Genomic DNA, 24,087 nt, shown 5'->3' with positions numbered 1-24,087 from the left:
ACTTGAAGTTCCGTGTTAGTAGTTAGTAATACTTTTGCCCTCCACTTCTGATGGTGGGGGGGGGGGATTCACTTACACCCCTGCCCCCCTCCCCCGGTTAATAAGCCTATGTGGTGGGATTACTTTCGCTTCCTTATTGACTTTTTCTTTATGCGGCGAAGATCATGATTATTCTCGTAACGCGTTCTTGTTCACCGAGTTACATACAGTAGAGTTCCGCAATTCAGAAAACGACTAGAAGATGAGGTACTGTATTCTTACGCTCCTATGAAAGACAATATTTTCTTGGTATGAATTACTCCACAGTGCTCCTTCTTCTTTTCTTCTGCTTTTTGTTTTGTTTTGTTTTGTTGTTTATTGTTCTACGCAACCCGGATATGCAAGGCATTGAAGTCCACGTTACAGGATGAAATCGATGATCTCCTTCATACGATCCAAGCCGGAAGGCGAGATAAATAAAAACAGGAACGGCGTTTCGGTGAATGAATAGCGTGCACACACTCTCCGTCTTCTACCATGGATGGAGGGGATAGTGATGATGGCGGGTCACAGCCGCGGGGCGTCATGGCTTCCTGGTGCGCGGATAACGCGGCGGCTGGAGCGGGGCGTCGCAGTCGTACTTGGCCTTGCAACCTCGGAAGCCGTCTCGCATGGCGTGAAAGAACGCCTGGTGCGGAAACATAGCCTTCGCGTCTTTGCTGGTGGACGCTGACTTTCCGTAGTCCCTGCAAGGAGGACGTTCGTCTGTCATCGGCTGTATGTAGTGTAATCGGATAGCGGGGCCGCTTGGCCGAGGTTCGTACTGAACGCACCAAATAAAATTATTATTATGATAGCAAGATAACGATAACGTTGACGGACCCAAATTATGATCAGTACGAATCGTTGTGCTCTATTGCCGAATTACATAGAAAATTGGATTTGGGGCGCAATAGTGGCGGTGGCTCAGTCGTAAAGTCGTTCTGCTTTCGAGCACGTGCGGTCGTAGGTTCGAATCCCGGCCTCCGGCGGCCGCATTTTGATGGGGCCGGAATTCGAGAACTCTCGTGTGGGTACCGTCCTTTCGGTGTGCGCTGAACAACCCCAGGTTTGACAAGACTAATCCGGAGTACTCCATTACGGCGTCTCTCGTGGTTCACTATGCAGCCGCCTGGACGCTACAGCCCACAACTCAATCGTTGCTCATATTTAAAACAGTCAATTACATTGGGTTCGCAAACAACATTGCTTGAACTTGCGAACAAAAATTACCCTTTTGCTTGGACCTCTTGTTAGGCATTTTTTTTAGTTGCCTACTCTCCGCCACATTGTGAAAGGCACCCCCTCCCTATTGCGCCATCTATTCCTTAACTTTTCACTCCCGAGTTCAAGTCGCATCATCCCTGCACTAGCATAAATAAAGCTCATGATTGATTGATTGATTGATTGATTGATTGATTGATTGATTGATTGATTGATTGATTGATTGATTGATTGATTGATTGATTGATTGATCGATCGATCGATCGAAACTTTGTTGGCTACCCCACATGCCAGCTGCTCCGAGTATTCGTTTCACTTGCAACAATGAATCAAAATAGGCCAGTCAGTCCCATAAAAGACCACAAAAGCTCCTCAAGCCACTTGCATGAACAGGCACGGTTCTGCCATGATAGTGTCCGGCCGACACCCCCTGTATCATCGCTTAATGTGCCGCAGCTTTCAAAAGTTTCCCTCATACGTAGTTTAGGAACTCATTTGTACAGGCAACCTTCGTACAACCACAATGACTCTGCCAATTAACGCGCTTTCTGTTCAGGTTCCTTTTAGTTACGTTAGGTTAAGATACATGTTTCCTTGAGGCCCCCCTTGGGTCGCGCTCCACGTAACCCTTAACCCGATCAGCGGGAATCCTTCAAGTGCAAGCGCAGGCTCCCTTGCGTAATTCAGCTACGCCTGCCCTCGGCGACTTAAGCGAACATGGACGATGTTAAAGGTGAATTCCTTGCAATACGTCTGCTTGTCAACATTGGCTTTGACGAGGAAACGTGTGGATCTAGCACCTTGTCAAATCGGTTTCGATGGTTGTCACGTTCTCTCTTCACAATTTCAATAAAAGAATTCGACAACATCACGGAACTCTACAATGTCCGAAATAATAGCGTCAGTCAACTCGAGCACTTGTGAGGTATCTCGGCCAGATAGTGACATTCTACTCCGACAATATTTTTATATGCATGCCTTAAAAAAACATTTAAGACGGCGCCCGTACATATGCATAAAAGCACGACAAAAGTTAAGGAAATTAAAACAAGAAATCACCGCGGGATTATTGTAAAGATTACAAATGGTTCAGAAGCACACGAAATATTGCATCTGTGTCACAATAAATCTGAACACATCACTCGCGCGCATGGAAACAAGTCACGTTAGTGTATCGTCTCGATATACAGATCATTGTAAACATCCAATTGAAAGAAATATCTGAAGACATATCATGTTGTACATACCCTTGCAAACAGAAAATAATCGCGATTCTATAACAATAACCGCAAATGCCTCCACACAACGTACAGCGTCACAATAGCCCAAATAAAGTTATTTTAAGAAGCTGTAAAATAAAATTATCAAATTAACAACTATTACATAACAGAGCTTGTTCAAGATAATTCATTCGCTAGTACGTATGTAACAGGGCTTCGATTCGTATAGTGACCATAAACGTGAAGTCCTCTTTTTTTTAGCAATGTCATATTATCCATGGCACAAGCTCTGCCGAAGGATTCCCGGCGAATCAAATTTCACGAATGCCTAAATTCATCTTTATGAATTTCCCGCCCAACCCACCAAACCGTCAACGTCATTAGGACGTCAAAGATATCGCAATATTTTCGCATAATTTGGCCCCTTTTCACGTGTAAAAACTCCGCCGAACTGTCTAGGCTGATTTTTATTCGTTATTTAACGTTATGTAATTGTTCCTCTAGGGTCAACAGGTAACGACAGCTTTAAACAGACGTGGCCTAAAACATGAGACGTAACCGGAAGGCGTTGCGGAGAATTCGAGATGGCGGCGTCCCCTGTGCTCTCTCTCTGCCACGGCTAGGGATTCCTCACCCCAAGAAGAGCTGGAAGAGGCCGTCGAAGGGCCTCATGTCTGGCAGGTATCCCGCGCCGAGGGCCTCCTTGGCCACCTGACAGACGAACATGCTGCGGCAGGGCTCGGACGCGCCGTCCCAGCGCTGCAGCGCCTCCTGGAGGACGGCCAGCAGGCTGCCGGAGTCCCTCTTGGCGCTGGCACCGTCGGCCGAGGTGGACCTGCGCATGCTCCGGGGCCCATCCGGCGAGAACACGTTAGTGTGTGAGCACAGTCAGAAGGACGCGCAGTGGGCGCGGCCACTGCCCTCCAGTACGCCGATGCAAGAAGGCGTACCGGAGCTGTCGCGAGGCAGCAGCAGCAGCGCTGCTTAACTTTCGTTGCTCACTCAAACACGATCGTCACTTAACGGAGGTTAGGAACGAGTGGCCGTCTTCGAAGAATTTGAATATCGCTACAAAATGTTTTTTTATTAATATCACTGAGAGCGTTTATTTATTCGAAGGCAACTGTGTTTCAGAAAGGCTGCGTGGTTATTGCTCATTTATTTAGAGCATGAGGCCCTAGTCGGTCGTTCAAATTGTTCACCTTATGGGGCTGAAACTTCGTATTTGCCCCACGAAAAACACAAAAATGAGAGTGTACGACACAAATGCAGCCTTTATGTCCTGTACTCTCTCCTTTGTATGAAATTAGCGTTTAAACTGCTTTGAAGAAATTACTTTGTGAGGCTGGCGCGCAATGCCACTAAGCTGTAAAGAACTATAAGAGAAGCTTCAAGCTATTTTCTCAATGAATTCCTACCAAACTGTAGAAAAATCAGTCTGGCTACCCTTTATTATCAATATGTGGCTGACAAATAGTAGCGCTATGTTTCGCTCTACTTTCCTCAGCATGAAATGGTGTTCAATTAACGGCTGTATAACTTCTTGAAGCGTGCGCCACTCTCACCACTATAGCAGTACCTGCAATATAACACCAGCATGCATGTCCTTGGCTTGTACAGTACCAGTTTCATCTAACCGAAACATCCTTCAACCATTGCCATGCGCCTTAATTCTGCCTTTGCTTACGCTGTATTTCATCGGTTTGCCATACCCTCAGCAAACTTTGCAGTGAAGCTTCGTAGCTTTTATAGAGAGCGTTTACTGAAAGCTATAAAAGTTCGGTTAAGAAATGTATGGAATATTTTAAATATTGAAGATATATCCAGGAGTATGGCAGAGACGGTGACGTATCGGTGTCAATGGCGTCCTGCTGCGGAGAGTGAATACCAAAAGCTAATTAGCCGAACAAGGGAGCTAAATCCTGACGAACATTATCGGGGAGACGCAACGATAATTCCAGTGTACATTCCAAAGAGTGCGACGACTTAAATCCGCGTCAGCAAATGCGTCCCCCCCCCGCGGCAACCAGTTTTGCCCCCGTTTTTCTGCACGACGATTGGTCACCCTGCCGTTGGCCTTGGAAACGCGCGGATCTGGAGTTTTGCTTGCGTTTTTCTTTTTCGTTCGCGTCATTTTTCTCCTGAGCACGGCTGGCTCGGCGCTTTAGCTCGGCGTAGCGAACGTTGTACGCTGTTTCCTGCTCTATGTGCTAGCGCTATGCCGGGCTGTTGCGCATATAACTGCAGCAAGAAGCCTGAAGATGGTTATGCCGTTTTTATGATACCATAAGGAAAGCGTGACGGCTTGCGCAGGAACCAGTGGCTGCATAACATTGGCCGAAAGAACTTTATTCCGACAAAGAACAGCGTTGTTTCGGAGGTGAGACGTCTTTCTTACAGCTCGTAGCAAAGCATCCCGTACTGCTGCATTTTTTTTCATTCTTTTGGCCTGCTCACCAGCGTTTTTGTTGCGGCAATTTGTACGTTGCATAAAAATGCGGTTGTCCTCAGTATGCTTATTATTCTGAGGCGGCTCCATCACCTCGCACGTCGCCAACTATTGTTATGCAGTCGGAAGTGCAGCGTTATAGATTCTGCTTCGGGCCCTGAAAAAATTGGTGGCAAGTATACCCGTGGTATTGCAGGTGATGAGCGTTAGCTAGTCAACATTGAGTTTCTTTTTTATATTTTTAAGACCAAAGCTTTTAGAAAACTGTTTCAAGGTCGTGTTGTAAACTGGAAGTATCGCGTGACCCAAGGAAGGCCAGAGGTCACCCAAAGCATGTCCACCCCTGTATAAAAGAATGATAACCCAAGTTAATTAATGAATCATTAAGTGATTTAAATAAGGTGGATTAGGGAGGATTAAGGTTGATTAGAGTGCATTAAAGAAGATTAAGGTGGATTATAGTGCATTAAGAAGGATTAGATGCATGAATAAAGATTAAAGTGGGTGGAGGTAGATTAAGGCGGAATATGGTGGATTAAGGTGAAGGGTTGATGAAAATGTATTAAGAGCGGTTAGGATGGATTAGGGTTATCAACAAGGATTAGGGAGGTTCAAGGGGATAAAGGGAGATTAAGGTCGATTAAAGTGGATTGGAGTTGATAAAGGAGGATTAAGACCGATTAGGATGGATTAGGGTAGATTAAGGTCGATTAGGGACCATGGAGCTGTATTAGGTTTGATAAAAATGAATAGGGATGTATTAAGGTAGATTGGGACTATTAAGCGGGATTAAGTTGGATTAAGGTTTATTAGTAAAGATTAAGGTGAATGAAGGAGGATTAAGGCGGATTAAGGTGGATTAAGGTTCATAAAGGAGGATCAAGATGGGGTAGGGTAGGCTATGGTGCACTAGGGGCGATGTAGGTTGATTAGGTTGTATTAAGGTGGATTGGGAGTATTACGCTGGATTAAGGTGGATGAAGTAGCATTATGGTGGATTAAGGTGGACTAAGGGGAATTAGGGTTCATTGAGCATTAAGACCAATTTGACTACGATAATCCTCCTAATGCACATTAATCCACCAAATCCACCTTAATCGACCTTATTCCTCCCTTATCCTCCTTAATCCACCTTAATCATCCATCACTCACTTTAATCCACCATAATCCAGGAAAGTCCTCCTTAATGCACCCTAATCCGCCTTCATCGACCTTAATATACCCTAACCCTCCTTAATGCACTTTAATCCTCCTTAATCGAATCTAATGCTTCCCCATTCCCTTTAATCCACCCTAATCCACTATAATCGTCCTTAATCCACTCGAATCCACATTCATTTACTATAGTCCACCCTAATCCTCCTTCATTCACTTTTTTGATGCTATAGCCCACCATAATCCTCCTTAATGCAACTTATTCTTTCTTAATCCACCCTTATCTTTCTTCATGCACTTTATTCCCCTATAAGCATCCTTAATGCACTTCAACCCACCTTAATCCACCCTAATCTTCCTTCACCCCCTTAATCCTACCTAATGCACCTTAATCCACCTTGATTCACCCTAATTCACCTTCATCGACATTAATCCACCTTAATACCCCTTAAGCCTCCTTAATACACCCAAATTCATATTAATACAATCACTAATCAGTCATTACTTTGCTAATCAATAATCATCTCTTATACGCGGCTGCATATGCTTTGGTTCGCTTCCCGCCTTCCTTCGGTCACATGATATTTTCTGTAGCTCACAACGGGACCTTGAAACAGAGGTCTAAGGCTTTCGCTTAATAAGCCACACTCAAAGGGATGTGTCACAAGCAATACTAGATCAGACGCACAAAGTAAGGCATCTGAGCATGTGGCAGAAAAATTGTCTGGAGTATAGAATTTGCCTCAAAGCTCCCTTTACATTTATATACCCCGTTCATACTGATTTAGGAAAAACAACAACCTCCTCAAAAACGTTGCCTCCAGCATTATCGATGCTGTTATTAGCATTTCTCAAAATTTTCAGCCCCATTGGGGCGTGGAACTTGCCCAAAATGATACGCCTCCATAGAATCCTGCGGTCCGTCCACGGGAGCCCAGGAGAAAAAAGCACGCCATGCGCATCCGGCGAGCGAGGACAATCGAGGAGGAAAGCGCCGTGAGGAAGAGAGTGTCGCTACTTTCAAATTATCAAGGGGTTTTTGCTCTCACCATCAGGCCACAAGACTGCACGCGTACTTCTATCGTGCCAACGGCAGCTAGCTGTGCGTATCACAAAGCGTAGCACGGGAGCGTGAGAGCACAGGCACGCGCCAGTTTTTTCTACGTCAAACGCGCACGAATGTAATGGGAAAATTTATCGCATTTCATTAACCGCTTCACAAGAGCTTCGCTTCACGTAGATTTCAAGATTTGCACTGGATCTGCATATTTTTTTATATATTTCAACTCCATCGATATGCAGCCGGAATCGAAAGATGACCTCCACCTCAGCAGCGCAACGCCATAGCCACTAAGCTATCGCCGCGGGTTGAAAAGATGAAAAGTGGAACGTAATAAAATCTGGATATGTTAAGCCTAGATAAAAACCAATTTATTTTCTATATCGAGCACGGGAAACCTACTGACCATTACTCGAGTAAAATTACTCGCTCGAAACAAACTTGACACGGGATGTATTGAATTTGAGGCGTCAGCTGCCAGTGTCATAAAAGCGCTTGCGTGCTTCTAATGCAGAGTTCAAGGAAGTGGTGTCACTCTCTTTGTTTCTGTCGTGCTTTCTTTTTTTCAGGCATGCGTGCGAGAACGCTCAAAAGCACGCTGTAGAAGGGCATCAGAAGCGTTTCGAAGAAAGATTCCATCGAGTAGCCATTCTTAGTGACACGGAAACAGTTCAAAGCACCGGAAAAAATTACTACCGGCTACGTGTTGTCTTCTTCTGCAAAAAAAAAGAAAAATATGATTCTGTGCTTCCTGTTTTTCTTTACTAGAGATTGAGAATCTGTATATAGGAACTCATTGCGTAATTTACTGATAAGCTGTATTCTTAGCCCACAAGCCTGTTCGTTCAAACCGGGGGTGCGCCCCTCTGTCAAGCCAGTCATAGGCTTTTTGGGTGCACCCCTAACATCCCTGATGTTGAAATAAAGGTATTTGTATTTATTATTTGTATTTATCTTGGGAAAAAGAGTGATCAACTGCGTCACCACATGGTAGTGACGTTAGTTGACACCCTTGGTTCCGTCATGAGACGCACTATATGGCTCTGATTCAAACCTTTCTTACTGATTCAACAGCATGCCTTCTTTTACGTAGGTTCTGTTGCGAAATTTGAGAGGGAGTTGGTATGGAATACAGGAAAAGCACTGACGCCTCTACGGGTAACAAACTTATGGCCACTATACATGTTGCGTTAAGGATGCATGTCCCCCTGGGCTAGTCACAGATGAACAGCGCCCAAAAAGAAAGATCTATTCGCAACAGGTGTGGAACATGAGCTTGCAAGCTTTTCGCCAACACCGTGCACTACCTTCCCTTGGACTACATGGTTCCAGCGAGCAGTATTCTGTGTCACTCTTGTGTTCGAAATCATCTTGTCCAGTCAAAGAAAGCAATGACTAAGAATTTATGCGGATTCCACGCACTGTGGGAATCGATGTAAGCGAAGCTTTCTGTGCTTTTGCCTTGAGTGACGGTAATTAGCGATGATATTAACGATGAACGTTTAATTTCTTCAACGTTTAGTCCAACAAGAGAGTGGTGAGTTGATGTTAAACGTTACCTTACGTGCACCCCTGCTGTTTGTCTGCTTAGTACACAGAACACACAGGGGGAGGTGTTTGCTTGAGTCGTCGGTGTGCGCCATATTTAATAACCACTGAGAACGTTGAGCACATTCAAGTTCAAGTTCAAGTTTTATTCTTCTTCTAGTACGTACAGTTCCCCTTGTAGGGAACTGCGGGTGAAAAGTGGCAAGGCTGGTATTCACTCTTTTCGCGGCTACGTCGGTTCTACGCATTCTCTGCCTCCTCTCCCCCTACTCTCTACCATTCTATCTAGCTTCCCTGTTTACTTGCACGTTAGTATAAAAGTAAGGGTTGCAATTTCTGCATTGCTTTTGCGAGGAGTCACGGATAATTACAGCTGTCAAAAGGCTAATGTGACGACGCCCAGGAAGCTCCAGAGGGAATTGTCGAGGTGTATATATCCACCTCCCAGCTCAAACTGTACATGTGTCAGGCGGTTGACTGAAGGCGCCTTCAAACCAGAACTGACACGAACCCGGTACATCTTAAGCGCATGTACTCGGAATCATAGCCTGATGCCAAAGATGATAGAAGAGCCATCCTATAGCATATACTCTGGGATTGTGAAGTAGTTCAGAGGAGAATTGCAGTCCCCCCGGATAAGCTAGAGGCGCGGTGGAGAGGCGCACTATGCCAGATATTCCGGACCAACTTTGGGCCATGCAGAAAGCCCAGGAAGCTACCGAGAGACAACGTCTCTCTGCTGCCCCCGACGTGGCTAGACCCAAATATCAATTGCAGGATATTTAATAAAGTTGTCACGCACACATTCGACGCGGTGCAAAGGTCCAAACAAGTTTCTCGCACCGCATTTTCTCTCTACACACGTTCTGAACAACACCCCAACGCGGTATGCCAGACAGTAGCAGCAGTAGCAGTGGGACAGTCAAAGGAAAAGGCAATGAAAGCTTCACTTTTAAAAAAAATTACTTTCTCTCCTCAACCGCCTACCTCTTTTCCCTGAAAAGGCTGCCCAGGAATCCCGTGAGCGGGAAGGCTCCGCCGCTCCCGAAGAGCGCCAGCAGCGCCGGCAGCACGGTCAGTCCGTACAGGATGCCGCTCAGCCCCAGAGTAGCCGGTAGGGCGGTCGCCATGAGTGCTCCTCTGTTGGCCGGTTGCTGCCTCACCGGGCCGCCGCCCAGCAGGGTGCGGTTGCCGTAGGACGGTGCGGTGGTGGCGGAGCCGCCGTCTTCCGCCGTCATGGCTTCCGCACGCGACAACGGCGACGAGGCGAGCACTAACAGGGCGACGCACGCTACGGCCACCGGAGCTGCGACGGACCTTGCCGACCGAGACCGACCACCCCTGCGACGCATGGCTGCCTCCCGTCCTGCACACGAGACGACGCAAAAGAAGTGCACCAGGCTGTGTGACGAAAGGGTCAGGCAGGATGTAAACACGACACGTGTACACTTTTCGACTCGTGGCCTGTGTGCACGCACACGTTCTTTTAACATTGCAGGATGCAAGTACCGCGAGAAAGTCCAGTTTCAGCCCAGTCTTCATTTGCATCCAGTAAAACAGTGCACCACCCTGTTAGTCAAGGGACTAGTATAGGTAATATGAGTTTTAATTCCAGGATGCGTTCCTGGGCTGAGAAAATATTCAGTTCTATTTTTTTTTCAGATCTAGCGTGCTGTAAATGTTTGACGTCATCTGTATTATCAGCGTGCGTATGAGCCGTAAGGCTGCGGCTCCAGTCTGGAGGCGAGTAGCATTTCATGTGAAGAAAAATTGGGCACTGACAAGGTCTAGGCAATCATGAACGTTAGACCAAAGGTGCGTTCTATTCTTTCTTCTAAAGGAATATTCGGCGATGTACCTGCTCCACAAGGTAACACAATCCTTCTAATAGGACTCCGTCCATTCCTTTACGCTGACGAGGACGGCGATGTCCATTGTCGCCCTTCGAACCTCGGTCAACTAACTTCGGCGAAACTCGCTGAGGATAGCCAAATGAGCGTGTACAACAAAAGCTGCTCTTCAAACTCGTGTTTCTGCAGCAATTCGCACTAGGGAGCACAGGTGGGAAACCTCATAAGTCTCTAACCTCATGAGGTCTACTTCCACCTCACCTCAATCTCAACTCACTTTGTGAGGTTGAGATAGTGGTGAGCTTGCTGAGGGGTATAAATTTTGTGAGTGAGGTTAGCATGGCGTCCTTTCACGTGTGCCGTGACCAGGAGGGCTTAACTAGCATGCTATACGTGTGCATTCGCTGGGTAAAAATTGGTTCATGGGGCTGGTCAACCTCCAGGGCTCAAGTTTTCAAAACCGTGTGAGTCCTCAAGATTTCTCTAGATTTCATGCAGTAGATGCTATTGCATAATTGGCCGTGATATCGAGTGGCCGAATTCGCTGTCTGGCAGACCCTTGGTAACATGGATTACTCCTCAAGTTCAATGCTAGCCATCAGTGTTTGCGCACGTGCTTGTACGGCGTGTTTCTTTTGCAAAGAATTTGTTTCGTGATTGTTGCGGGGCACTCACAAGGGCTCGTGAGCCCTGTTATTATTTTGGCGAAGAACAGCAACATTAGGCGTTGCACTGTCTTTGTGCTGTAATAAGCTTGTGTCCAACGTACGACGCGCTGTCTTTCATGCTCTGTGCTCCACAGGCATTTTTTGTGGTCTGCCAGCTTATTGAGGACGTTTCTGAAGGGGTTTGATGCCGTCTCTAAGGAACTAGTACTTTTTGTGATGCTTTAATACTGTGTTCTTGTAGCAAGGTAGAAATAATGTGGCATTAGCAGCCAAATGTGATGCAGTGCTAAATGTTCAGGCATGGTGCGCGCTGAACGTGCTAACAAAGCTTAAAAGATGTTGGAGTATTGAACGGTTCAGTGCTAGGTTCCGTGCTTACCTGATGCTATTTCCTTATAAAAAACTTGACTCGCCCTGCCGGCTCTGCGAAACTGAATGTCCAGCGAAGCTGTTGAAAACCATCACTACAACTGCGTCAGCAGTTGTAGCTTGTAGCTTGCTGTAGTTGTAGCAGCAATGCTTTATTGCTTTTGGGTAATGGTAGTAAAGGTAATTCAGAGTAATGGGTCTCATGGTAATTTTGTCCACATGCAGCCGCCAATGGCAGTGTTTCAACAACATTGAAATCAGTTGTTAGGCCGGTTTTTTTTTATATACGAAAGGCTATGGAAGTCACTCCCCACGTCGCAAGCTGCCGTCACCACGGCCGCTTGCGCAACAGTAATCTTCACCGGGAAATGTATGCACGGAGCCCCATGTGCTTCGCATTGTAATCAGTAGCGCCTGATCATCAATTATGTGGTTCGGATGACTGTTCTGTGCTTGTTCTTTACTGAAACGTATGCTGTTCTCTATGCTGCATACGTGATTGCAAAGAATGTATGCACTATTCGCTTCACCAGGCTGACTGAGCATCTGCCTTCCAGGGGTACAAGCCACTGCTTCTGGCCCTGCACAGCCATCGGGATAGGCCCACAGTTTTGCCGACGGACGCACACACGAAGAATGCCGACCAACTAGAGTCTAACAGCTTCGCTGTAAAATGATGTTTCAGGATAATACATTCTCAAGTCGCGGCAATCAGAGTGTATCGATACCAAAGAACTGACCAAACCAACAGCGTTGCACGTGCACTTACATTCCAGTGCGTACCACTGACCGTTCGTTGACAGGTTTTCCGCGGTTATCAAATGTCAGGAACTCACCGCAGAAGGATGGACGATGAAACAGTACCAGAGGTACGTTACGAAGTTAGGAAGAAAATTAGACAAAAATACGTAGTGTGCCACCATACATGCTGATATGTCTAGGAAAACGGACTTGATTAATTCCATTATGCCACTAGAGATAGCAGCGACACGTCACGAAGAACTCCGTTCAGCCTCTGCACGTTACTCAGTTCGGCGTTCGTCTTGGAAACCAGAAATTCAATGAACAACCGACTCTTGGTGCATAGTTATTCCGTTTCTTCTGTCTTTGGTAACGCCCTTGGCCCATGGGTGAGGTTTGTCCAATGATGCAAACACAGGCTACCGTGTCATATTTATTTGGTAACCAAAATAATTAAAATTTTGAGCTTGAACTGGAGCGGTAAAGAGACAAGTGCAGGCAAGAGGACGCATTACGGCAGCCTTAACATGTTTTCGCGTGTATCTTTCGCGATCATATGCTATTCTTTTTCTTGCATTGGCAAAGGGATGTAATGCACCTGCTAACATGCTTTGTGAATGCACATTCTGAAGAAATAGTTCCATCATACTTACGAAAATTAACTCTGCATCCTTGCATTGAAAGGTGATGATTGAGACTGTTTGAATGCATATTAGTTTACATAAACGGAAACAGAGTGCCTCAGAAGGCTGGCAAACGTTTTGATTGGAGGGCCTTAGATAGGTACACCTATGGAAAAGTTGCGCAGCCTTTCTGGGGCACATTATTCCTGCTTATCACACTTTTACACCACAGTTTGCTGCTTCACTGTCGGCCCCCTTCTTGATTCAGGAAGATAGGGCAACGCATGCTTCACGATTGCGAAATACAATAATGCAACAATACTGCTCGAGAGTAAGCGCTAGGCGATGAAAATATGAGTAAATAATAGCTTCAATAATGTAGAATATAATGAGAATAATTATAGACAAAATATAAAGTTTTCGCTTCACTACCCCGATTGTGATACTGTATGTTGTATTAAAAAGAAGAAAGTTAAAATTTAGTGGCTGTAGAAAACAGGTCTCACGTTTACATAAAATAATTCATCGACGATTACGACACTCCCTAATGCGAAGTTTGAGCGCATGTCGCGATGTAGTGGCTGGCCCGGACAATCTGTCTCGTGCGGCATGCTGCAAACGGAGCGATGTGTGGAGTGACTACCTCGCTAATTGGGAGATCGCGAGAGGCGGCACGCGGGTGCTGCGTGGGCGCGATTCACAGGAGCCGCCGCCGACTGACCTTCGCTCATGTAGCGTTTTGTTTCCATGCAGACGAAGCGCGCTACTCTGGCGCCATCTAATAGGCATTGTCACCGCAAAGCACGTCTTGCTCGGAGCTACGCTTTTCTTCTCGCGCCTTCGCCATACCATCCTCCCCCGCCGTCCTCATAATGGTTCGTCTGCATCCACCTCCTCCGCTGACCTCCTCACACTTTCTTCGATATCGCAGTCTGTCAACTTTCTCTCCCTCTACTTTCATTCCCTACCCCCTGTGCAGCGCGGTTGAGGTGTCCTCTGCTGAGAGACAGTTACTGCGCTGCACTTTACCCCAACCCTTCCTTCCCAACAACGAGAATCTATTTCTCTGCCGCTGCGCTTCGCGTTCGCTTTCGTCCTTCACTGAGTTCGTTTACTCGGCAACGAGGGACAACGCCGACGCTCGCTGCAGAAACGGGCGCCTAAGCGCTCCGCTCTAAAAGCCTCGGCGACGGCGTTACGATAGATGAAAGCTAACGGAGAGCACAGCGGTAGAAGAGAGAAGAACGCGCGAGGAGACAGGTGGAGGAGGAGGCTACAGGGACAGCATGGGGCGGAAAGTGGAGGAGGAGCGGAAGAGAAACGGCCTGCGCATGCGCTGAGTTGCCGATTGCAATGGCATCCACCGCCTCGTGGGCAATCTCTTCTGCGCTTCCGAGGGGGGGAGGGGGACAAGGCAACACCCTCTAGAGAACAACACCCTCTAGAGGACAACACCCTCTAGGAGTGTTGGCCAGGGTGGCGTGAGGTGGAAAGGGCTACGCTCGTCCGCGGCGACAGATGCTCAGGTCAGTCCGTGGCACCAGCGTGTGTGATGTGTATCATTGTTCCTGCAAGGGGCGATGGTGAGTGACTACGAGTAAATGTCGATGTGACGCTCCCTTGGGTGTTGTCATCGCTGACACTGATGGCACGACTTTCTTGCGACGAAGGGCCGCTCTCGTCTTTGGTAACGAGCCCTTACGAAGGAAAATATTTTTTGATTGGGCCCCGGATATTTATGTTGCCTGTCAAATTTGTTCAGAAATAATTTCAGAAAGCTGAACTATCAGATTTCAAACTTTATAGCTCCCCAATAAAAGACGATATCATTATTTTGTAAACTCACTCAATAACACGTCTAACGCGCATAAAGTTCAGTTATTGCAAACCACACGCTCTTAAATATATCACTTTTGTGTACGCAAGACTTACGAAAAAGCCTCGTAATTATTGGAACGATTTCACATAAGCTGTAAAATTTGTACATCAAATTTGTCCGCTTTATATGCTCTGACGGATTCACTTTATATAAGTTCAATATCTGTTTTGGGGCACAGTTACGGATTTATAGACCTTGTGCTCTAATATTTTTGAAACTTCGCGAACTCTTTAGGAGTAGTCGCTGAAAAACATACAGGCTTCAAATCAAAATTCTTCTCTACCCATAGTCACTACATTTTAACTTTCTCGCTTAACTGGAACCAATTTCACTCAAACCGGTGCACTGGCGATCTGATAAAAGCCTTTCTGTTTCTTAGACGCCTTTTAGTCGGAAAAATTGGAGTTAGACTCGAACTAAAGCTTCCCAAGATCTTGCTTCTGTTGCGCAGCTGCGTTGACCCTAATTTATTTACTTGGTGTGATTTTTTGCAACTGAGTGAAAAGATATTGTGATGGACCACGACGGCTGGGATTTAGAGGAAAGCTCACACCCACATACACACACAAAGAAAGAACGTTTCTTTCTCTTAAAATGCTGACGTTTACGAAAAATAACACTTTAAAAAAATGTAGCCAGTAGTCGACGAGCGCCATGATAGAGCGGGAGGAACACAATGTAGCCTATGTCTATCACTAAATCCGGCGCGGATGTTGATCAAAGTTTAACAACCAGCTGTTCCAGCCGGAGCGCACAAGACGATAAAAGAGGGCCATTCGATGAGCCTATGCCTTTTGAACTAGTTTACGAGGTTCCGCACGTCGCCGTCCGTTTCACTGCAGTGCAGCCTTCGCGCAGGACGGGTTCACAGCGTCTCCTGCACTCGTCAGTGCATGCAGCGTTCGTGCAGGAGGCACCGAGCCGGTCGCGAACGAGCAGGAACTGGCACTGAACTGGAGGGCGCTATAGTTCACGAAGTGCAGAACGAATCGAATCGTTCTAAAAGCGATTTCTTCCCAGCTATAACGTCACCGGAACACCATTCGCACCGCAACCATCCATGGCGCGCGAGACCAATAGCTTAACTAATCCGTAGAGTACCTGAACATCACATGTCTCGCTGTTGGGACGTCCCAATTAACAAAATTATTATTTATCGAGTAATATAAGGCACTTAATTCGCTCTGTTGCGAAAGAGGGGCCACCTGTGTAAGAAGCATCAGGACATGTTTACGTAGGTTAATGCACGGGTAACATGGCTGACATTGAATACCCGACCTCAACCTCAGTAATGAGGTCGAGGTGAGGTCGATGGCGGCTGCTCAATGCAAAGGTGAGGTCTCTTAAATGGACCTCAACCTCACTGGGTGAAGTTGAGGCTGAGTGATGTCGTTAAATCTAATTAGAGGTTGAGGTGAGGTCAAGCCTTTCAAGGTCGTTTGCTCACCGTTGTTGGGGAGACGTACCATACTCGCGAAATACAGCGATACGAGGATTCATTGAAGTATAACACCCCGTATATCCAATTACTCTGGAGTGCCATGTCGTGTCGCTACAAAACTGATCACTAAATGCGGCGCGAGTTTTCATCCAAGTTTAATAACCAAAATTACGACGATCTGATCTTAGTGGGGCCTTCGGGAATTTGGACCCCCAGGGGTTCCTTAACGCGCACCTAAATCTAAGTACACGGATGTTTTCGCATTTCTCCCCCCTCGAAATGCGGCCGCCTATTTTATTAACTTTATCATAGTAAAGTTCCACGCGGTATTTATTCTGGACTGAAACCCTGAATTCCGAAATACCTCCACGACTTAGATTACCTTAACTGGGTTTTTTTTTCTGAAAGTCGATTCCACACAGCAGGAGGAGCGATGCGACATGATCCGTACCTCATTACCAGGAGCACAGTTATGCCGCTTTCAAATGAGCTAACAGGAGCATTTGAATCTACTCTAAAGGCTTTTTGATGCGAACCATTGTTGGAGAACGTTTAGAGAAATTAAATATCACCCTGTTGGCGCCGCGAAATCTGCATTAGACAGAGATTAAATGTTCAGTTCAGATAAGACATGTCCACAATTATCATTGCCCGACTTTTGTTTTCACATCTAGAGAACTATTGGGTGCTGCCAATGAGACGAAATTTCTGTATCGGTTATCTTGGCGCACTAACCGGTATCCAGCTAAAGAACAATACAAAGTGCGATAGAAACACCTTCATAAAATCGAGAAAGGCACAAAAACGATTTTGGTGCATCATGATCGAATCGAAAAAGTTGGTATGGACTTCGCCTCCTTTACTTTAAATGCTGTAGGTTTTGCGAGCAGCATTACAGCACTGCGGCAAATGAGATCGCTGACTACCCAGAAACAACCAAGAAATGAAACCATCCTGATGCCAACGGCTCCGCGCTCTAAGAGAATATAGCTCACTGCATCGCAATGGACATTAAAACAAGAAAGGCAACGCGTACAAATATTTTACACTATGATCCCCCTCGGAATCACAGGAAATGCTTTCATTGACGGTCATGACAAGAAGAGATGACTCTCGGTCAAATTACACTAAGATTTGCCTAGCTGCTTTGTTCACGACAAGACAGTATTTATCATCTACGCATGCACAAGGTTGGCTATTTAGGTCTTCGAATTTGTCAGCGAGGAGCACACACCACCAGTCCACGTACGGACCTCGGCTCTATACAGCCATCGCCAGACTTAACCCAAGCTATGTAGACACATCTACAGCTGCTTAACTTCAAACGCGGGCTCTAATCAGCAAGCGTCCATGCTTAGGAAAGAAGACGCACGAAGACAGCATCCCCAATCAAGGCATCCTAACCAGAACAAAAAGTCCGCTGACACCTAAGCACTTCTTATGAGTCGTGAATGCGAAAGCACTAACGTCCGCTTGGATGCCGCTGAGCGGTGCTTCGAGTTCTCCACGTGGGCGAGCGAGCGCGTTGCGAAGCTCAACGCGTTTCGGTTTGGCCTTCCCAAGGTGCAGATAGAACACAGGCCGTGAACCCGCGCGGACAAGGAACGCGTGAGCAGCACATGCTTCCGAGAGTGAGAACGAGGGTGACGTGGCGTCGCGACGATGTCCTCTTCCCTCACGTAACACCTGGCGCACTATCGCTGCAGCAGGTGTTCCTTTTCGCCCGCTCTGCCCCGTCGAGGCGCACTGGTGACCGGCCGTCGCAGCCAATGGGCATTTACCTGCCGTTTCGCTGTTACAGGCGACAGACGCCGGCTTTTTTGGCTCAATGGGCCGTTCGACGCATTCGCATCAACATCCAGCACTCTCCGCAGAAAAAGCAAACGCGCGCTCAAGGCTCGTTCAGGTTAAGTACAACGGCAACTGCACATCTCTGTTCCATCGCCAAGGATGCTGCTGTCATTACACAATCGAAAGCGCGCACGCACTTTGTCGGTTTGGGCGAGATTCTGCTCCGAATTCGTTGCGCGACTGAGCTACCTGCCACCTCCCGCTCATAACTTCAAATTGCCGCACCAGCAAGTTTTCACACATAGCCGCCCTTAAAACAAATGACCATCCTTGTATACAGACTTTATCAAAAGCATACTGGCTACATTGCCTGCGACCGCCATGCTGACTACCGGCTGTTAAAGGAGCTCTTGGAGTATCGCGAAAGATCTGGCCACCCTGGAGAACAAAAATAACTATCGCACTCATCGCCCAGAAGTCTGGAGTGTCAGATTGGCAACGGGAACAGACGCACGCAGTCAAACGACCGCGTACTTTTTGACAAAGTCTGTACATGACATTTTTTTTTTCTTGCACAGCTGCACGTACCACTTGCGTCGTCCGCCGTCTTCCTCGCGTCTCCTATTCTCGAGCACCCACCGAACGCCACAAACCACAACGGCAACCACCTTCGGGAGACCGAGTCCAGCCACCGCTCCTTCAGTAACCAACTAGGACCTGCTCTCGCACAAGTCAACAGATGTCGGTGTCTTCTCCAGCAACGGCGGCCGTGAAAACCTTTCCACCGAGGTAAAGCCCTCGCCCTTTATATAAGCTCGCCCGCGTGGCCGGGCAGAGTCGCTCGTTCCAGCTGCCGTTCCTTGTCGGCGTCTTGGGACGCGCTCGGTCAGCGGCGCCTGTCCGTTCCGGGCCGCCTGGCCTCCCCCACCCCCCGGTGACATCCCTCACCGCGTGCGCGCCACGCGAGGAGACGGCTGCGCCGGGCGCGCTCGGCCGGCTATGCGACCGGGCCGCGTCGAGCGCTCGCCGTGTCCGTGGCGCGCCGCCGTCTCGTGCCCTCGCGTCACGCGTCCGTATATGTGTGTCTACGGGTTACGCGTAACCCGATGCGGCGCCGGATGCTTCGAGCTCACGAATTCGTGCGTGACCGTGAATAGGCAGAGCCGCGGGAGCGGCACCGAGCAGCGAAGAAGTGCTCGCCGAAAGAAACACGGTGTATCGGGGTCGGAAACTGGGTTTGGAAAAGCTCCACTCCTTACGGAGATTTGCTTTGCTAATCAATAGTTATGCGCACCTGGGATGTATAGAGACACGTTCTAGAGACTTTGTACCCTGCGTGCCGACCTCAGACGTTATGTAAACAATGGAGCCAATAAGTCCAGAGACGGTCTTATTTGGGCGGTCGATGTACTCGTAAGCATTTAATTAATTATACAAGATGTATATAGATAACGTAAGACGAGTGGGAAAGTAAGAAAGAAACGCGACGCTCGTGGGCATTGTAATCGCAGCTTGCAGTACACAGCGACGGCTGCACAGTAGGATGATGTCAACGCGCTGTTACTTGGTATAGATGTCTTTGCCCGCTTGAAGGAGCGAGCGAACAGTGGTTACACTAAGCAGCACTGGGTGGCGTTCATGCGAAGACCATTCTTGAACATTGCTTCTGCGAACGTTTCGTTGGCCGTACGAGTGGGGTTCGTACAGGTCATGCGAACGAGTGAATGGCATCGGAGCTGCTTAGAGCAATCGTTGACTCGGGGCGGAGGAGTAAACGCCAGGAGTCAGCGTAATTTTGATTTTTTTTTATTTTTCGCTACATCTATTGCGACCTAATAAAGCAACTTCATGAGTCAAAAAGTGTGGCTCTGAGTTTCTTACGTTTTCTGTTCTTTTCTTCTTTCTCTGTGTGTGTGTGGGGGGGGGGGGGGGGGGGAGTCACGTTAATTGCTACCGCAGGTGCGCGATTGTGGGCCTGCGTTGTGCGAGATCTTTGGTGGGCTGTTGGACAACTTTTTGGCATTTCCTTTTTTCAATCTCGAATGAAGGCGTTTCATATTTTCTGACGCAACCTTTATTGCGCCCAGTTAAAACTATATTGTGTACAAGGAGAGCAAGACAATAACGCAGTAACAATAATAACATTATTAATTTTTATCACGTTATTTTTATAAAAATATTTTTGTATTTTTTATAAAAGTATATAAAAAACAGGGTATAGCAGTGCGTCAGTGTACGCCGTGGAGCGTGTCGCTACTTCTCTAGGAAGTGAGCGAGAGAATTGCGAGCTGCTTCCAGTGCGAGCGAAGAAGCCCACGGTCAGAAGATCGTGTCAGCGCTGTCAGATGCGACAGCCCGTGCGCGCAGCGGCGATTAATTTGCCTTTCTAACTACATCTGTCGCAACCGGGCCCACAGCACTTGCACGGAACGTCCAACAATTGAACCGCATTCTACGGACAGAGGAATTAGGGTAACCAGGTGAATCGTTTCACAGGTACAGCTGCAGTGCGCATATACTGAAGTTATTTTTTTTTAATAAAGGAACTTGGACCGTTATACAGAACGCAAATACTTACTAAAATTCGCATAATTATATGTAGAATTTCAAAATATTTTCGTATAGCGATCGTTTCCGTGTATTTAGCGTAGAAGTCTCTTTGGGATTTGTGAACTGCCACTGTAGAACGAGGAATACAAAGGCATGCGCAGCTTGACCTATGTACAGCACGAGCTGAATTCATGTGCACCCTCATGGGTGCCTTGAGAACTTTCTCGTGTGCATAGAGCTAACTTTAATTAAATGTTTAATCGTTAATTACGCACTGGCAGGTTTAGGAGAGGTCGCGGCCATAGGGAAGTACGTGACGTGAGCAGCTAAAGATAGTAGGACACGCATGATGTCACCGCGACAGTTGAGTGAGATGGTGTGGCGCATACCGTCGGCGGAACGCGGTATAGTCGTATGCATAATGTCGTCTTCGAAGGTTGTCGCCGTGCTAAGAACAGACTGCGAGGAACTTACAAGGAAGCCAGATCAGGGCAGCACAAAAGCGAGAACTGGAGAACTGGGGCCCTATAACGTAAAACTATTCCAATATGTTTTTATTCCAATCACCTGCCGTCAAATTTGCGTAACCACAGGCGCAACCATCGGGCGGTGACCCGCAGGGTTGCCTGAACATACCAATCAAACGCTCTCCTCATTCATGGGAGGTCACTTTTGTTTGCTAGAAAAACGAAAAACATTGCCTGCACTGAGCGGCTTATCTTATCTAATTGGCTGACAAGAGGCGACGAGCACGCTCAAGTGGAGAGGCATTCGATGGGGCCGAGCCACTACAGTGAAAATCGATAACCGGATGAAGAGGGTGTAGCTGGTGTCCGCGATTGGTCCGCTTTCCCTTTCTTAGTTTACGGAGGCTAGTCGAAAATCGCGGCGGCATGCAACGGAAGCTTAAGAATGATGCTAAAACGGATCCTCAGCAAAGAATAGTTGGCAGAACGAGGTCGTAAACGTGCCGAAAGGGCTCGAAAACGTTACACAGCCACGCAAAAAATTTTGTTACACGCAAATAAGCCCATGCTCTCCGGCAGGTGCGAGTAGCCAGTGCCTGAGCGATCGGCGGCGGCCATCTGCTATTCCTTTCGAAACGGGGCAGCCTGCGGTTATTCAGAAAAAAATTCAGTTTTGTTCTGCATATTATTACATCTTTAACGCGTACACGTGACTTTGACGCGGTGAGTTTTTGCGGTTTTGTAACGTCGGGTGACAGGCAGATGAAGTGGGGGCGGTCCAAAAAAGTCGTTGACCAATCGCAGAGGGCCGATTGCAGAATTGGAATAGAACAGTTTGGAACAGTTTTACATTATAGCGCCCCTGATGCGCAATCACAAAATATACGCGGAACATATGCGCCATAATGAGAAACAATGCACCAGATGTGACGTGAGGATTAACTTATATGTTTTCTTTAAAAGATGGCAGACATCCTCAAGGACTCGTATTCACTGCAACGGTAGTTCTATGCTCTAAAATAAGTTTTTTTTTTGTCAAGCCGTGCATTTGGTTGCGCCGATGATGACGCATCAACAGCACCTCGCAGATAGTGCAAGGTTTCGAGCTGAATCCCTGAAGCTGCTACCGGTGATATCTTGAGTGAACGTTTTACGCAAGGGACCTTTAGTTTTGTCTTGTTCACGTAGTTGCATACTATAGGTCTCGGTAATTTTCATGCAGTCCGAGCAGCCTCTGTGCGCTGTTACTTTACCCAATTTCTTTTTATTTTTCGTTTTTCGTCTCACCTATACTACTGCTCGCCTTTCCACCCTCTTATTATTTCTTTTCCTCAGATTTGTTTGTTTGACGTCTTTCCCTGCTAGAACCTTCTGATATATATTTTCCTTCTTTGTGCATTTTGCATTTTTCATGAGAGAACGGATTTTCGCTTTTTCACTTACCTCTTACAGTCTCTTGAGCTGGGGTGCAGGCCGAAGCTTTGGCGTATAAGGGGACATTGCACTAGCGCGTAAAAAAGGACACGGAAAAACATGAAAGAAGACACACCGAACACACCCCTTATACGAATAACCACCAACTAGCCCAGCTTTCTGCCTTAAATGAAGGAGCTTAGCCTTCTTTTTATTTTATTAGCCTGGCAGTGACGAATGTCGCCTGAGGTGACTGCTACTGGTATTATTGCTAACAAAACAATATATATATATATATATATATATATATATATATATATATATATATATATATATATATATATATATATATATATATATATATATATATAATTTATTTACAATACTGCCAGTCTCTACTGAAACGATAGCAGGTGGGCACTATATATATGTACATAAACAAAGAACACTGCTAATGTTAAGTATCAATACATGTATAACGTCAGTTTTGCACTTTAAACATAAACAATTTTCACTACAAAATGTATACACCAAACACAAGTACATGCTAACTTTTAAAAAAAAATGGCAATTGAGGTATTCTACGCTGCATACCCGACTACATACACAGTGCACAAGTAGTACATGGTGGTTTCTGTAGGCGAGTCGGGGTCAGGCAATGAACAACTTTATTGCAAGAATGAACGGGATATATATACAAAGTAGTGCCGCAGTGGGTCATGCGCAGTGCATACATATAAGCGTGACGTAGCACCTATTCAGCCTTGCTACATCTTCCCTTTTACAGGGGAACTTAAGACGTGGTTACCGTGTCTCTTGTTGAGGGTACCGACAGGGTTCACGTCGTAGTCTTGTGCTTCGACGTAGTTCTTGCGGGGGCTCCGTGGAAGATACGTCTTCGGGCAGGAGGCTCGCTTCCGTCTGTGGGTCTACCAGGCGGAGGTGCTCTCGCGTGCGCCGAAGTTCCCGGCCGTCTTCAGTCTTGACTATCGTTGAGCGGTGTTCATCGGCTGGTCGGAGAAAGACGGCGGGAGACCAGGTCCGCTGGTTGGTATCGTACACTGTGACCTGCTGACCTGGCATCACAGGCGGCAAGTTCCTGCTGCCACGGTTGTAGTAGGTCCTCTGTCGTTGGCGTATTTCTTGAAGGCGGCCCTGGACCACGTCAGGGGGAATTGTCCGTGGTTCCAAGGGGCTGGTAGGTACTGGTAGAAGCGTCCTAGTCTGGCGTCCCATCAGCCTCTGCACGGGGGACTGGAGCACATCATCACGTGGGGTATTGCGCCATTCAAGCAATGCCATTTGAAACACAGCCATTTTAAAGGCACACTTCTTTAACAGCTTTTTTGCTTCCTGAACCGCTCTCTCAGTCATGCCATTGGAACGCGGATGATAGGGGCTTGAGGTGATGTGATCAATAGCCAAGGTGTTGAGAAAGTCCTTAAACTCACTGCTGTTAAAAGGTGGACCATTGTCAGTGCACAACTTCCTGGGCAAGCCATGGACTGAGAAAATTTGAGAACACCACGTGTTAAGAGAGCTCGCCGTTGTTGTACGAAACTCTCGAATTTCAAAGAAGAAGGAGTAGAAGTCGACAATAAGGGCGAACTCGTGGCCTTCA

The 24,087-nt window shown here is 47.0% G+C and overlaps 1 protein-coding gene across 2 annotated transcripts; it reads right to left on the bottom strand.

The window, feature by feature from the left end:
* Positions 1-318: 318 nt before the first annotated feature.
* Positions 319-19,064, bottom strand: LOC135902848 (uncharacterized). 2 transcript variants are annotated; one of them, XM_065433119.2, is made up of 4 exons: positions 18,625-19,064; positions 9,662-10,040; positions 3,097-3,297; positions 319-725 (listed from the first exon to the last, which is right to left on the bottom strand). In XM_065433119.2, the coding sequence occupies exons 2-4, from the start codon at positions 10,024-10,026 to the stop codon at positions 563-565; spliced, it is 729 nt and encodes a 242-aa protein (XP_065289191.1). In that variant the 5' UTR covers positions 10,027-10,040; positions 18,625-19,064; the 3' UTR covers positions 319-562. The 2 variants fall into 2 exon arrangements, with proteins under 2 accessions (XP_065289191.1, XP_065289190.1); XM_065433118.2 differs by having other exon boundaries at positions 3,097-3,306; positions 18,625-19,062.
* Between the last annotated feature and the right edge of the window lie 5,023 nt (positions 19,065-24,087).

Source organism: Dermacentor albipictus, chromosome 1 (genome assembly GCF_038994185.2).
Source record: "Dermacentor albipictus isolate Rhodes 1998 colony chromosome 1, USDA_Dalb.pri_finalv2, whole genome shotgun sequence".
In the NCBI taxonomy this organism is placed as follows: Eukaryota; Metazoa; Arthropoda; class Arachnida; order Ixodida; family Ixodidae; genus Dermacentor; species Dermacentor albipictus.
The sequence above is the reverse complement of the archived record's forward strand: the minus strand, read 5'-3'. Positions and strand labels throughout refer to the sequence as shown.

Bases quoted from the DNA above. Each gene is read 5' to 3' on its own strand.
- LOC135902848 (XM_065433118.2), bottom strand. From the start codon at position 10,026: ATGCGTCGCAGGGGTGGTCGGTCTCGGTCGGCAAGGTCCGTCGCAGCT. The intron at 3,307-9,661 runs GTAGGCGGTTGA...TGGGCCCCGGAG, and splicing joins AGCCTTTTCAGGGAAAAGAG to CATGCGCAGGTCCACCTCGG. The intron at 726-3,096 runs GTGAGGAATCCC...TCCTCCTTGCAG, and splicing joins CTCTTCCAGCTCTTCTTGGG to GGACTACGGAAAGTCAGCGT.